At 41.3% G+C, this 13,842-nt stretch overlaps 1 protein-coding gene across 1 annotated transcript in view; it reads left to right on the forward strand.

The window, feature by feature from the left end:
* Nucleotides 1-4,341, forward strand: part of LOC311240925 (uncharacterized protein) — a 58,405-nt gene extending 54,064 nt beyond the window's left edge. The window contains exon 4 of the mRNA XM_084329545.1: nucleotides 2,875-4,341. Within this exon, the coding sequence (XP_084185671.1) occupies nucleotides 2,875-3,091 (217 nt within the window). The 3' untranslated portion in view covers nucleotides 3,092-4,341. The remainder of the gene's footprint in view (nucleotides 1-2,874) is intronic.
* The last annotated feature ends 9,501 nt before the right edge of the window (nucleotides 4,342-13,842 follow it).

Here is a 13,842-nt window from a genome sequence, read left to right on the forward strand (position 1 = left end):
TACTTGGTACTGTAGATTGGGTTACTTGGCACTGTAGTTTGTGTTACTTGGTGCTGTAGTTTGTTTTACTTGGTGATGTAGTTTGTGGGTGTTCACTGACACCCTTGGTTAGGAGATGTAGTCATTATTACTGAGACAGTATAGAGAGACAGACACAGAAGGAAGACATAGTAGAGAAGGTTCTGGCGGGATCTGATCCCAGGCCAGCAGAGGTAAATGTGGCTCCAGAAGCACTACATTGTCCTTTTCTGAATGAACAGGTTGTGATTCCTCCACCGATGCGAGTAAAAACAGACTGGGTGAGAATCCCTCCCCACAGGAATGTGGGGTTCCTCGAGACAGAAAAATAAAGAACTGCTCAGTACATTGTGTGGTCAGCGCTGTCATAAAAACACACTTGAAAAACTATAATTTGAATGTGTAAAAAATAGAAGCGGTCATGAAGCGATGTGTGGGGACAGGAAGACCAGGTTGAATTTCACTAAAGGAAATAGGGTGTTCCCTGTTTCTTGCTCTGTATGGAGGGCTACAGGCGTCGTTATGGGCCAATGGTTAAATAAGTACCACTGGTCAAGCTGGGATTGAAGCTCTCTCTCCCACCTGGTTATTTATAGTTTTATTTCACTTTATGTCTTTCCTCTTTCACACATCTCTTTCTTTTAATCTTTTTCTGCTCTTACTTTCCAGCACTCCATTTTCACCCTTTGCATCAATTTTTTGTTCTGTCTCTTTGATTGATTGATTGATTGATTGATTGATTGATTGATTGATTGATTGAAAGGGTTATTAACAGATTGCAGAATGGGTACAGTACAGTACAGCTCAATACATACAATTGTTAAGGGGATGCAGACCAGAGAAAGACTTTTGTCTTGTTTACATCAGGGTCCCCCATTTTCAATTCATCATAACATATATGACACACACACGACATACAGATAGACAGTACTGCTACATCTATACATTTATGACATACCAGATTTGCAAATACAGTACTGTTTGTGATACAAAAAGTGTCCAGAAAAAAAGTGTGTATACATTTGACGTAGAAACTGTACATTGGAGGAGGTTGGGTAGGTGGGGTGGGGTTGGGTGGGGGGGGGGGGGGGGGGGTGGGCTGTACATTGGAGGTGGGGGGGGGGGGGGGGGGGGGGGTGTTGGGTAGGGGGGGGGGACACTGTACACTGTACATTGGAATACTGACAAAGCCATACTTGGTCATTTACTGTATAACTGGGTTAGGACATTTGTAGGGGCCAGTTTCTAAATGCAGTCTCCCGTAGGTGTTCTTTGAGAGTGTTTTTGAAAGTGGGTAGTGATTCACATTCCTTTACAGCTTTGGGTAGGGCGTAATTATGTGGCATAATTGCTAAACGTGTTTAGTCCCTTGTTTGAGCCGAATCTGGGTTTAACATGATTTGTGGAGCTCCCTCTGGTGTTGTGATCGTGGTATTCACTGACCTTTGGGAAGTATTTTGACATGTACATGGGTACCTTGGTCGTGTAATGTATCTTGTAGACCAGGCCCATTGCAAGTTGCTGTACTCTGTCGTCTACTCTAAGCCATCCTAGGTTGTCAAAGTGGGCAGGGGTGAGGTGGGTTCTAGGAGTCAGGTCAAGCAGTAGTATGACTAGTTTGTTTTGAGATGTTTGTAATTTGGTTTTTAGTGCCTTTGAGGTGCTTTGGTACCATGAGGTGCAAGCATAGTCGTAGTACCCGTGAATGAGTGCTCCTGCCAGAGTCTTCAGGGTATTCTTGTTTACCAGAGAGGAGATCCGGTACAAGAATCGAGTTCGTTGGTTGACTTTTTTATCTACAACTACCATGTCATATCAGACAATTGCAAGTTACCTTCTATTTATAAAGGGAATACTTAAAGGAACACGGCAACATATTAAAACTAGCACCTCTCCCGAAGGCTAACCGGCCATGTCCGCTTCCATTCATTGTGCTAAGCTAGGCTAACGTGCAGCCAAATAGCTTTCTACTTAACTCAGAGAGAAAACTGGTATATCTTCTTGTCTCTCTCTGGAGAAGACGATAAGCTAATTTTCACAAAATGTTGGCGTGTTCTTTTAAATAGGATATCATATTTAGTACAACATACCTACTTATAATAAGTCATATATTAATAAGATATCATATTTAGTACAACATACCTAATCCTAATAAGTCATACAATCTACATATCTCTATGAAATATGCTGTAGATTCAAAGGTGAGAACAAAACAAAACTTCTACTTCTTTCCAAAGATACTATAGCAAGGAAAGATAACACAAAGCAGCGTCAACGAGATGAACATGGAACAGTTCCTGTGTCCTAAGTGGGCGGGAGGTGCTATAGTTGTAAGGTGTTAGTGGTAGTAGGACCCAACTGCAGGAAGAAACTGACAGGATGCAGGTGGCAAGACAGGCAGACAGGAAATCAACGGTTGACAGCCAAGCCAAGAAATTAGTGAAAAGTCTGCAGGAGTTAACACTGTCAGATCGCTGGGCAGGAGTTAAGACTGTGAGATCGCTGGGCACATCTCAAAAAACTTTATCAGTGTCAAATTTTGTGTCAAATTTTCATAACATCCTTGACTTGTAAGTGAAGGTCCAATATTTACCTTGGTTTCCATGGTAAAGAAAATAAATAGTCACTCATATATGTGGTTTGGGTGAATGGAGCCTGTGCCCACGGCTGGAGTGAATGCCATGTCTTGTGTGATGATGATGAATTACAGGAAGTGAGAAGGACTTGGTTAGTCTCCTCTTGAAATGTCCCTGGCCTTACTATAGCTTCTTCTCTCTCTCTCTCTCTCTCTCTCTCTGTGTATTTCCCACTCTATTTTTCTTTCTCACACCTCTACCCTGCCCCCCCTCTCTCAAGGATCCAGCCTCTGTCGGAGGCCTTGGCCGACCTGTACAGTGAGTTCAACGCCCTCAAGTCTCACCTGGGTGACCTCACTGAGAAGTTTGTCGCCATAGAAACCTTCATTGATGAGGTCAAGAGCGGACAAGCCACCGGCGCCAACGCTGGCCCTGCCCCCGCCCCTGGCCCTACTAGGAGGAGAGTGATAAAAAAGAAGGCCACTACTACCTCCTAGACAGCCAATGGCATGCCTTACCATTCTTAGTGCTGGCACTTCTAAGCAAAATCTTCTTACTTTCTTTATTAAAACTTGTGTTTTTATCTATTAAAATGTTATTTAGCCCCAGATTTAAGCTAGGTTTGGTTTGCCTATGACATTCAGTGGTGTATAAAGTACTTGAAAGCCAGACAAATAAAGATGTCTCATTTGAAAGTGACTCCGATAAAAGTTAGAGTTACCCATAACAAAATCACTAAAACTCTTAAAGTAGTTCACATTACAAGTATTTACAGTGTCTGGCGTTATCAAAAGTAAAAGTACAATGTAACAAAGTAACAAAACAGCCAAAAATTGTTTCTCCCTTCTCCTCTTTCACGCCTGAAGATGGATCAAACGTAACTTTTCAAAATAGCTCGATCAGTCGATGGCGGCCAGTGTTGGAAAGCAACTGCTTGACATACACTAACAAAACAAAAAATTCTAAGTTTGTAGGCATCTTGTCAACAGTTTTTATACAGTAAACAATAGCGATAGGCATCTGTGTTTTCCACCAAAAGCCAGTACCCAGATGTATGTTTGATGTACATGTATGGCTTTTGTCAAAGTAGCCTATAGCATTAGGACCATGTGAACTGAGGACTCCTTCCTAAAGATTATTATTTGATTCATTGTACACATCCATTGGTAATGAAAGCAATTTTTTATAAAATATTAAAAATTCTCACAACATTTACTGCTAATGCCATCTGTTTGGTCTGGGAGATATGCCTCGCTAGTTGTAGATCTTCTCCTACAATACGTACGATTGACTCATGTGTTCTCATGTGTATACCACCATCTAGAGCCTTTTATTTATCCAGTCTGGATAATCCAATATCATGATGAGACAATTATATTCAGATTACATTTTGTATGTATTGTAATTTGTCATTTTGATTTAAAGTAACAAGGTGTACAATGTTAATCATTAAAAACGTTTTTTAATCATACATTTTGTAGGTAAGACTGTAGGGGTGAATGGAACAGTGACTCGGAACAGTATACAGTTGGATTGGGTTTCATGTATTTTACTCAGCACAGAAATGGCCACATGGGCTTGGAGTTTAAGTAAAAAACAAACAAACAAAAAAAACATGAAAAAACATCATTGTTGGAGTTGTGAGGTTTTCAGACAAGAGTGCTCAGTTGTCCCTATTTGCTCTGCATGCTTGGCGGACAAACACGTATGGTGTTCAGGTTGACTAAGCTCCAAATAAACAGCTCTTCTTGCATTCACTTGCAGATTCTATCAGATTCTATCCGTTGTTTCTTCCAAGCTGTTACATGTCTAGTATATGTCTAGTATATGTCCACATAAACATTGTATAGAAGGTTGTGTTTATTTAAGAGAAGGGTCATATCGTTTAGCAAAGCTAATTATTCTCAAAGACTTCTTTTGGATTAGAAGAATCGTATTGAGATACTGTACGTGGGACATGTGGCGGCCTAAACAGTATTACAAAACATGAGGATAAATTAAACTGTAATACAAGTAAGAATACACTACAGGTATGAATGATCAATGAATGAACTCTACTCAAGATACCTCATGGTCTTTATACAGACATGTTCACTATGGTATTTCCATGTTAATTGTTTATCTACTATGACACATGAATTTAAAGTGATAAACCTGAATGATTTCAATGTCTATGATATATATAGTTTGGTTGTAAAACGTACATGATAAACATACCCTCTGATTGAGATCACAGCAGAAACTAGAAGAATCTACACTAAGTAGAGTGAGCTCTGCCAAGGCCTAACAATCTCCCCGCTTTGCCATTACTTTCACATTAAACATTTCAGTAGATGACAGGAACAAGAAATGCCAATATTGTGAGGCTCAACAGACCCAGGCTATATAGTGGTGATAGAGGAAAGATCACAGGGTCATCAAAATCAACAGGTTTCAACCTTTATGGGGTCATGCATGTTTTACATTTTGTGACTGTATGACAAATGGGTCAGGAGACATTTGATTTGAATGTTTTGACCCAATGTTGGCACTAGAGGAAAAGTCATGTGGTCACCAAAAGGTTCCTTCCTCTTGGGTTCGTGAATGTGCAGTGCACCGCACATCTCTATATCATGGAAAGACAAACACACATGCACATGAGGTAATCATAAGAGTTTCAAACTCAATTATCTATGAGATATTACCACTCTAAAACTGCAGGAAAACAAAGGGCACCCTCTGTCTCTCATGTGGTATAGCCAATCAATAACTGTCAGCAGTTGAAAGAAAATAGCGGATCACTCATACACTGTAAGAAAAAAAGCTGCAAGAAAACGGTAAATGTCTGGCATCAATGGTTGCCAAATACTTACTGTCAAATTACAGTAAAATCAAATACATTTACAGATTAGAACCTTTATTTAATGGTTAATATTTTGATAAAAGGTAATTTACTGTATTTGTATGGCATGTACACTTAAAGTAGAAAAACAAAAGTAATCTGTAAAATAATACAGTGAATTTTCTGTGATTATTATAATTTTTTTTACAGTGTACCTTTTTGGCATATGTTGAGAGTCACAGCCATCGTGACCCCGCAATTGCCATCTCGTCCCCCCGTACAGACGCTATTAGGACAGTGGAAAGTGACCGACCAGGATGACAGAGGGGGTGTTGAAGTCCCACAAACAACTAGTGCCACTTTTTATTATGACATCCTGTTCTCTCTGTCACTTGTAGGATGTAAAGGATTAAGCATATGTTTATTGTATATATCTGTTTTAAATCTAAGCATATGTTAAGAGATGACTTAAGCGTCAGTGATTATGAAGAATGTCTTTGTGTATTCTTCCTCCTACTTGTGTAAAACTGTAAGAACTATAACTATAGACTCTGTAGTGGCCGACTGTCATTCCTGGGTGTGTTGACAGTCGTCCACGATGCACCCGCTATTTCCTTTTCACACTGTAAGTAAGTAAGTAAGTAAGTAAGTAAGTAAGTAAGTAAGTAAGTATTTATAAAGCACCTTTCATACATGTCATGTAGCTCAAAGTGCTGTACACAATTATAGGCATATATAACGATAAAAGCAATAAAGTCACAGTGATCAGTTAAGATCAATGTTTAAAAAAAATAATAATAATAGTAACGTAAAAATGAAAATAACGTAAAAACAGTCAACTTTGTACCAAAGTTGTAGATGTTAAATGAGTTGAATGTCCACAGTTGCTCCTCTTACGGTGTATGGGGTTTATTGTTGTCCAAATGTAAGTGATAGTGAATTAAAGGTTACACAGAACAGTTGTCAGTTGCTCTGTGGTCGGTTCCAACAGTAAAACAGTGTTTGTAGGTAAGTCCTCTGTAGGTGCACAAGATTCCATTGATTACCTTGGCTATTTATAGGAGTGGGCTGTAATGGGTGGTGAGCCCTCTAGTGGCCAAACATAAATAAGACAGTCTAAAGGTTCTAATATATATATATAATATAATATATATATAATAATAATATAATAATATATAAATCCACCAAGTCGGTTTCTGCCTCCACACACCGGCCCCTTAATTGTGCACCAAAACACAATTATAAAACTATATATGCATCAAAGAGGCAAAGAAGCCGACATAACCTACAGTCAATGCTAATGTCCTCATAAATAATCAATTTCAAATCATAGTTCTAAACACATAGAAACTTGACTGGGTCCTGTTGTTTTCACCTGTTGTCCCTGAGCATGGGAAGAACAAATCAGTTAGTGAGTCAAGTAACAGTCAATAACATTCAAAATGTTTCAAAGCATTAGGCTGTTGGTCAGGCTCCGGTCCAACAACCGGTTCCGTTATTATTATAAACATACAAAATCTATTCGAGCCAAAAACATAATGCCCTTTTCTTTTCCTTTTTTTTTATTTTCTTTTTTTAATAAACAGAGCCATATAGCTCTGATAGGCTATATGCATACGTCTATTCAATGTCTATTCATTGTTCAACAGAGCCCTATAGCTCTGATAGGCATATAGCCAATGTCTACTGGTTGTGACCTTCCATCAGAGTCGTCAGGACTGTCTGCGGTAAGTCGGTCAGGAAGTCTCAGCCGGCTTTCCCAGGTTTCCCTGCTCCGTCTTCTCTTATAATTCTTTCTCCTGGAAACTGGCATGATTGCAAGTGTTTGGTCATCACCGGCCCCGGTAACACCATGGGCTTCCATGGGCTTCACTTGATAAGCTTGTGTCTTCACAGCATTGAACAGCTGCACCACCCCCCTGGTAGCAATTCTCTGTAGATTTTGTTCCATCTCTCTGTCTTTGACCAGGTCAGGTTTGTCTCTACACATCATCTCCCAGGTCCGCTTCTTGTCAACCTGTTTCTTTCTCTCCAGCTGCTCCTGTTTAGGCTGTTTCTCCTTCTCCTTCAGCTTGTCCAGCTGTTTGTTCTTCAGTAGGATGGAGGGTTTACTCTCTGGGGTCTTCTTTCCCATGGATCTTAGCCATGGCTTCCGCCCATCCAGCGTTTTGGTTCCCCTCCTCTCCTTCCTCTCCTCTGTCTTCATCCTCTGCCTCTGCCCCATCATCAGCTTCCTTGTCTTCTCCATCATCCGATGCTAGGTTGCTGCTTCCGCTTGTTTGGTGTAGATCAGTGTGAGACTGAGGGGCTTGAGTATGGGAGGTTGTTGGCAGCACATGCCGGCTTCGACCAGCAGGGGCAGCACATCTTGTCTTATGGCTTGTAGCAGTATGGCTTGGCCACTGGTCCACCTCTTCTACCTCTTCTTCCTCTTCTTTATCACTGTCCTCCTCCTCGTCTTCATCACTGTCCTCCTCTCCTTCATCACTCTTGTCCTCAGCAGGTCCTTGCAGAGTAGAGCTACGTTTACATATACGAACATGAGGCGCGCTCGCTTTGTCGTCCTCTTCTTCATCATCGACGTCATCGACGCCGTCCTCTTCTTCATCATCGACGTCATCGACGCCGTCCTCACCACCATCATCATCATCATCGACGTCATCGACGCCGTCCTCCTCACCACCATCATCATCATCATCATCATCATCGACGTCATCGACGCCGTCCTCCTTACCACCATCATCATCATCATCGACGTCATCATCGCTGCCGTCCTCTTCCTCATCGCCCACATCACCATTGTCATCTGGTTCATTCTGAGAAAGTCTCTGGGTAGGACCCATCAGGCACCCTCCACCATCCACTCCTTGGAGGGAACATGAGGCGCGCTTGAATAGTCATCCTCATCTTCATCCTCGCTGCCCTCTTCTTCATCGCTGTCCTCTCCTCTGGACTATGGACTCTGTATTTTGTGCTCGCACTCCTTGGAGCTGAAATCAACACAGTGATTAGTAAAAACATTATCATTGGCCGGTACAATGTTGCGCCTCTCAGCCAAGACTCCCATCGATGATGCCCGCCTGGCCGCTTGCTTGGCTGCTCGCTCGGCTGCGCGCCTGGCTGCGTGTTCGGCTGAGAGCTTTTCCTCTTCCAATTTCCTATCACTTTGTTGTTTCTTTATCCTGCTTTCCAACTTGTGTCTCAACTCTTTAACATTGGCAAGGGCAGTTTCATATTTCCAATTACTTTGTTGTTGCTGAAGCAAGTTTACAGTGGCAAGGCGTATAAACAAGCATTCATTTTTATCTTCAGCCTTTCTTAGCCTAGAGCGTACCCATAAGATTTCCTTTTCATCTTCAGCCTCTCTTAGCACGGCTTCTTCTTTAATTGCAATTTGCCTCCTTCTCATCTTGGCTTCAGATATTTTGTTATTTATTCTTTCCAATTCCAAATCATTGAGGTTTAAAGCGTTTAAATGGGCAAGGCGTACAGATTTGCTGGTTTGCCTCTTCCTAATCTTGGCTTCAGACATTGTTACTGTATTCCTTTTATTTTTTATTTATCCTTTTGTAACTTGAATGTTGCATTCATTAGTGTCCATACGTCCAGACATTAATTGCAATGGTTCCACACTTAATACTCCGTTGCATTGTCCACTGCTGTATTACATATCGGAATTAAATCATAGTTCATTGCGTCATTTAGTGTCCAGTTTCCACACGTCCAGACAGTATTAATTGTGATGGTTCCACTTTCTAATACGGCGCATAGTCCGTTCTATAATCCACAGCATCACAATTTAATTAGTCCGACGCTAGAATGCTCCACAGCGTTCGCAAGGAAGCAATGTCCCGAATCAGTTCCATTCATAAATAGAGCAGCGTCCACCAAACAATTTCAGCATAGCGTTCAAACTTTATCTTCACAGAAGGCTTTTGCTCTTCACGCTACTATCCATTTCATCAACAGAGGTACTTACAGATCTTCTTACCTCCGCCTTTCCTTGGTGAGGGAGGTTATCCAACTTTATACTCACATGTCCTTCTATAGTGAGGGTAACTTCAAACTTTTTACTCACGTCCTTCTGTCATGAGGACACTTTCAAACTTTCTTCTTTTCACTCACGTTCTTCTGTCGTGAGGGAACCTTGAAACTTTTGTATTCCCACGTCCTTCTTTCAGGAGGAGACCTTCAACTTTTCACTCACGTTCTTCTGTCGTGAGGGAACCTTCAAACGTTGTAGCCATAGACGCCTGCGCAATAGAGCACGCGGAGCGGGTGCTCTACGACTATTGAACATGGGGGGGCAAACGCTGGTTTTGCTCCCCCACTTTTTGATCATATGAAAAATATGATATACCCCCCCCCCCCCCCATATATAAATCTAACCATAACTAAGTAATTTCAATCAAATTAATAATACGCAATGACACTTAATAGCAAGTTTTTAAGTTTCCAAAGATTGTGTGACCCCCCACTTTAATGGTTTGATCCAGTGCCCACGGGCCACGGTTCGTCGGCATGACGTATACGACATGTTGGGGGAGGCGGCTTTTTCGAAAGCCCTTGAAAAATTCAGGCTGGATATTGGATAACATTGTGACTGGATTATTCTTCGGCGTTTACATCAAAATGGAGCAAATCATCATGTAAGTCGAACACTGTGACTGTATACTAAATGCGCAAACAGATTGAAACTGAATATTTCTCGTATGGTGAGCCTCGGCGCTGCTGCGCTGCACCGAGTGAATCCAGAGATACGGGATGGTGCGCAGGCGCTGTGATCACCCAACGGCGGAAATAATGCCGCTTTGAGCAGTTTATAAAAAAATATTAAAAATATTTATTACCAACGCCGAGCTTTCAAACCATCCCGTATCTCTGTGCGAACCCCTCGTGCAACTGTGAGCACCTTTGTAATGTCTCTGTGATACTTGTATAACGAACGGTTCGGCCAGAACCAGTCCTTCATGGTAAATCTAGGTTGGTTTCCCATTGAGGAGCAAGTGACTGTGGATTCACTCGGTGCAGCACAGTCACGAAAGGGGACCCTGATGTAAACAAGACAAACGTCTTTCTCTGGTCTGCATCGCCTTAACAATTGTGTGTATTGAGCCGTACTGTATTGTACCCATTCTGCAATCTGTTAAATAAAGTTTTCATTCATTCATTCAGCCGCCGCGCTCACTGGGGCTATTGATAGCGTCAATTAGTTGTTGTTGTTGTTGGTACTGCGCTGCGGATGTGAACGGGGCCGGAGGGGCTTTGGGAGGATGGGAAAGTTATTATTATTATTATTATAATAGTAATTGGCTATCATACGTGCCTAGCTAGCGTTAGCTAAAAGAGCCCTCGCAGTGAAGTTATTATTATTATAGCTATCATACTGCAATATAAACTGAGTTTTATAGTGAAAAGAGCAGCTTTATTTTGGTCAAGATTGAAGGCTCTATATTGCAGGAAATTGCACATACAGGTGTTCATTAAATGTTAAAAAATCTGCCGCCAAACCACCCCTTGCACAAAGAAAATAAAAAAATAAAAAAAAGGTAAAAAAAAAAAGAATACAAAAAAATCTTGCACCCCCACTTTCAACTATAACTAGGCGGCCATGGTTGTAGCCCCACGTACTACTTCCAGGAGGGTTCCTTCAAACTTTGTAGTGGCCGACTGTCATTCCTGGGTGTGTTGACAGTCGTCCACGATGCACCCGCTATTGCCTTTTCACACTGTACCAAAGTTGTAGATGTTAAATGAGTTGAATGTCCACAGTTGCTCCTCTTACGGTGTATGGGGTTTATTGTTGTCCAAATGTAAGTGATAGTGAATTAAAGGTTACACAGAACAGTCGTCAGTTGCTCCGTGGTCGGTTCCAACAGTAAAACAGTGTTTGAAGGTAAGTCCTCCGCAGGTGCACAAGATTCCATTGATTACCTTGGCTATTTATAGGAGTGGGCTGTAATGGGTGGTGAGCCCTCTAGTGGCCAAACATAAATAAGACAGTCTAAAGGTTCTAATATATATATATAATAAAATATATATATAATAATAATATAATAATATATAAATCCACCAAGTCGGTTTCTGCCTCTACAGACTCTAAAACAGTAACTTGTGTAAACTACCATATCTTGTGTAGTCCTGGAGAATGGATAGAGAAGGGGCCTCTTCTCTTACTGTTCCGTGACGCCAGGAATGTGGCCTGACCTTGACGGTGGGTGAATCGTTGCTGCAGGGTTTTAACCCTTGCAGTTATGGGGCAGAGAGCTATTATACACTTTAAAAAAAAAACTACATATATGATGTGTGAACATATCAATCAAGTGTTTAAATATATGAGTATTGAATTGTACATGTATATATATGCTATATCTGCTTTCTGTAAAATGTTGATCATTGCAAACATGCATAAACATGACAAGTGACGTAATAGGGTTTTTCCCAACAGAAAGTAATCTGTTACTTCTCCAGTAACTGTAACGACTAGAAAGAGAGGAGTTCATCCTTACTGAATGTGTTATGTGTTATGTGTTGATTGGCTGGTAGAATGACATCACTGTATTTAGACCAATAGTAAGAGGTCTTGATATGATGCAGAACCTGTATATAAAGCCCGGCTCGCTCGCTCCGGGTTAGATTTTAGATTTTTAGATTTCTGATTGCCATTCTTATAGCAGCAGACACTGTTGAGCGATGTATTGGAACAGAGTCTGCTTATTTTTCAGAGTGGAGTCCCTATGACAAAACTCTGTTTTTTATATGCTATGCTTGAGAGAGATGCTTTGTTTTATACTTATTATTCCTGAATTGGACATTTCCAATGCAGTCTCTTTGTAACTTACTTTTTCTAATTAAACCAACTTTGTTAAAATACTTTTTACCAATTCGTGGACTGCTTTCATTGAGCTGCTTTATCACAATGTGTCATGACACTGGCCTCGCCCTGCTCTCATCTGAGGTAACTCGGTATAGCTATATTCTGGAAGCCATGCAGATTCAATCAATTGCTGGTTACAGCTTTTAGCTAAAGTTATATAAAGGATATATATATATATATATATATATATATATATATATATATATATCACTGTTTGTTGTTTGCAAGCGCCGGTATCTCTGTGTTCAACGGGCTCCATTGGGTTTGTGGGAAACTGAGAGTCGGGCCACTGCAGGGCCTGACAATCGGGCCACGGATTGATGGACCTGTCGAACTGATAAGAGGTTATGGGGCTTGCAAATGATTATTAGTGTTATTACGCTAATATTACACTAGTAGCAGTAGTAATACTTATTAAAAGAGTAGTAATATCATCAGGCTTACAAATGATTAGCATTACAGGCTTTTCCTAAAATGATGATAATGGTGATGATAATGATAATGATAATATAATTATTATTATTATTATAGGCAAAGAGTTCTCCCAGACATACATTCGGTTTATTACAAACAAAGAAGAGGTTAACAACTCTTCTACGCTTATATTTCATATCAACTGGATATAACTAACTAGTGACTATAAAGTAAGCGTGATTAGGAATAGTAATTGACCCGAGAACTTGGCGAGTTTAGCACCTCGCTGGGGGATATCGGGCGGCCACAGGGCTCTATCTTGAGTAGGTGATTTGAGATAGATAGAGACAACCCGTAGGCTTTCAACATGGCGTCCCTGAGTTCGGGCTGAGATCGGTATGAGATACAGCCAAATAAAATAAACTAGAATATTGATAACGGAGAACTCTGAAATGAACAGATTACAAAAGTGAGTTTAAACCTTACTTGAATGTGCTCTTATCAGCACCTAGGAAATCATAACCTTCTGCTTTAGAATGTGCCAGACAAAGGATATTGATCTGCATGCCCTCAGTGGAAAGCAGTGGCAAATTAAAAGACATCTGCGTTTTTGTGGGCATTGCTGGTGGAGCGGTTAAGGCCGCAAAGTTGGATTAAAGAAAAAGAGACGGCTTAAAGAGACACCAGCGCAATCATACAGGCAAAAAGTCCTGCTACTGCAACTGTGTGTCTGGCAGTTTAAAGAGATATCAGCACAGCCATACAGGCTGGCATTGTCGGCTAACGAGCCAGTGCTAACTGGAAGCTAACTGGCCCGAGTCTACAGGAGGCTACCTAGCCGGAGTCAACAGCCGGCTAACGAGCCAGAGCTAACTGGAAGTGAACTGGCCCTAGCCAAACAGGAGCTAACAGCCGGCTAATGAGCCAGAGCTAACTGGAAGTGAACTGGCCCTAGCCAAACAGGAGCTAACAGCCGGCTAATGAGCCAGAGCTAACTGGAAGTGAACTGGCCCTAGCCAAACAGGAGCTAACAGCCGGCTAATGAGCCAGAGCTAACTGGAAGTGAACTGGCCCTAGCCAAACAGGAGCTAACAGCCGGCTAACGAGCCAGAGCTAACTGGAAGTTAACTGGCCCT

The sequence above is a fragment of the Notolepis coatsorum genome, assembly GCF_963971535.1.
Source record: "Notolepis coatsorum genome assembly, chromosome: 14".
Taxonomy (NCBI): Eukaryota; Metazoa; Chordata; class Actinopteri; order Aulopiformes; family Paralepididae; genus Notolepis; species Notolepis coatsorum.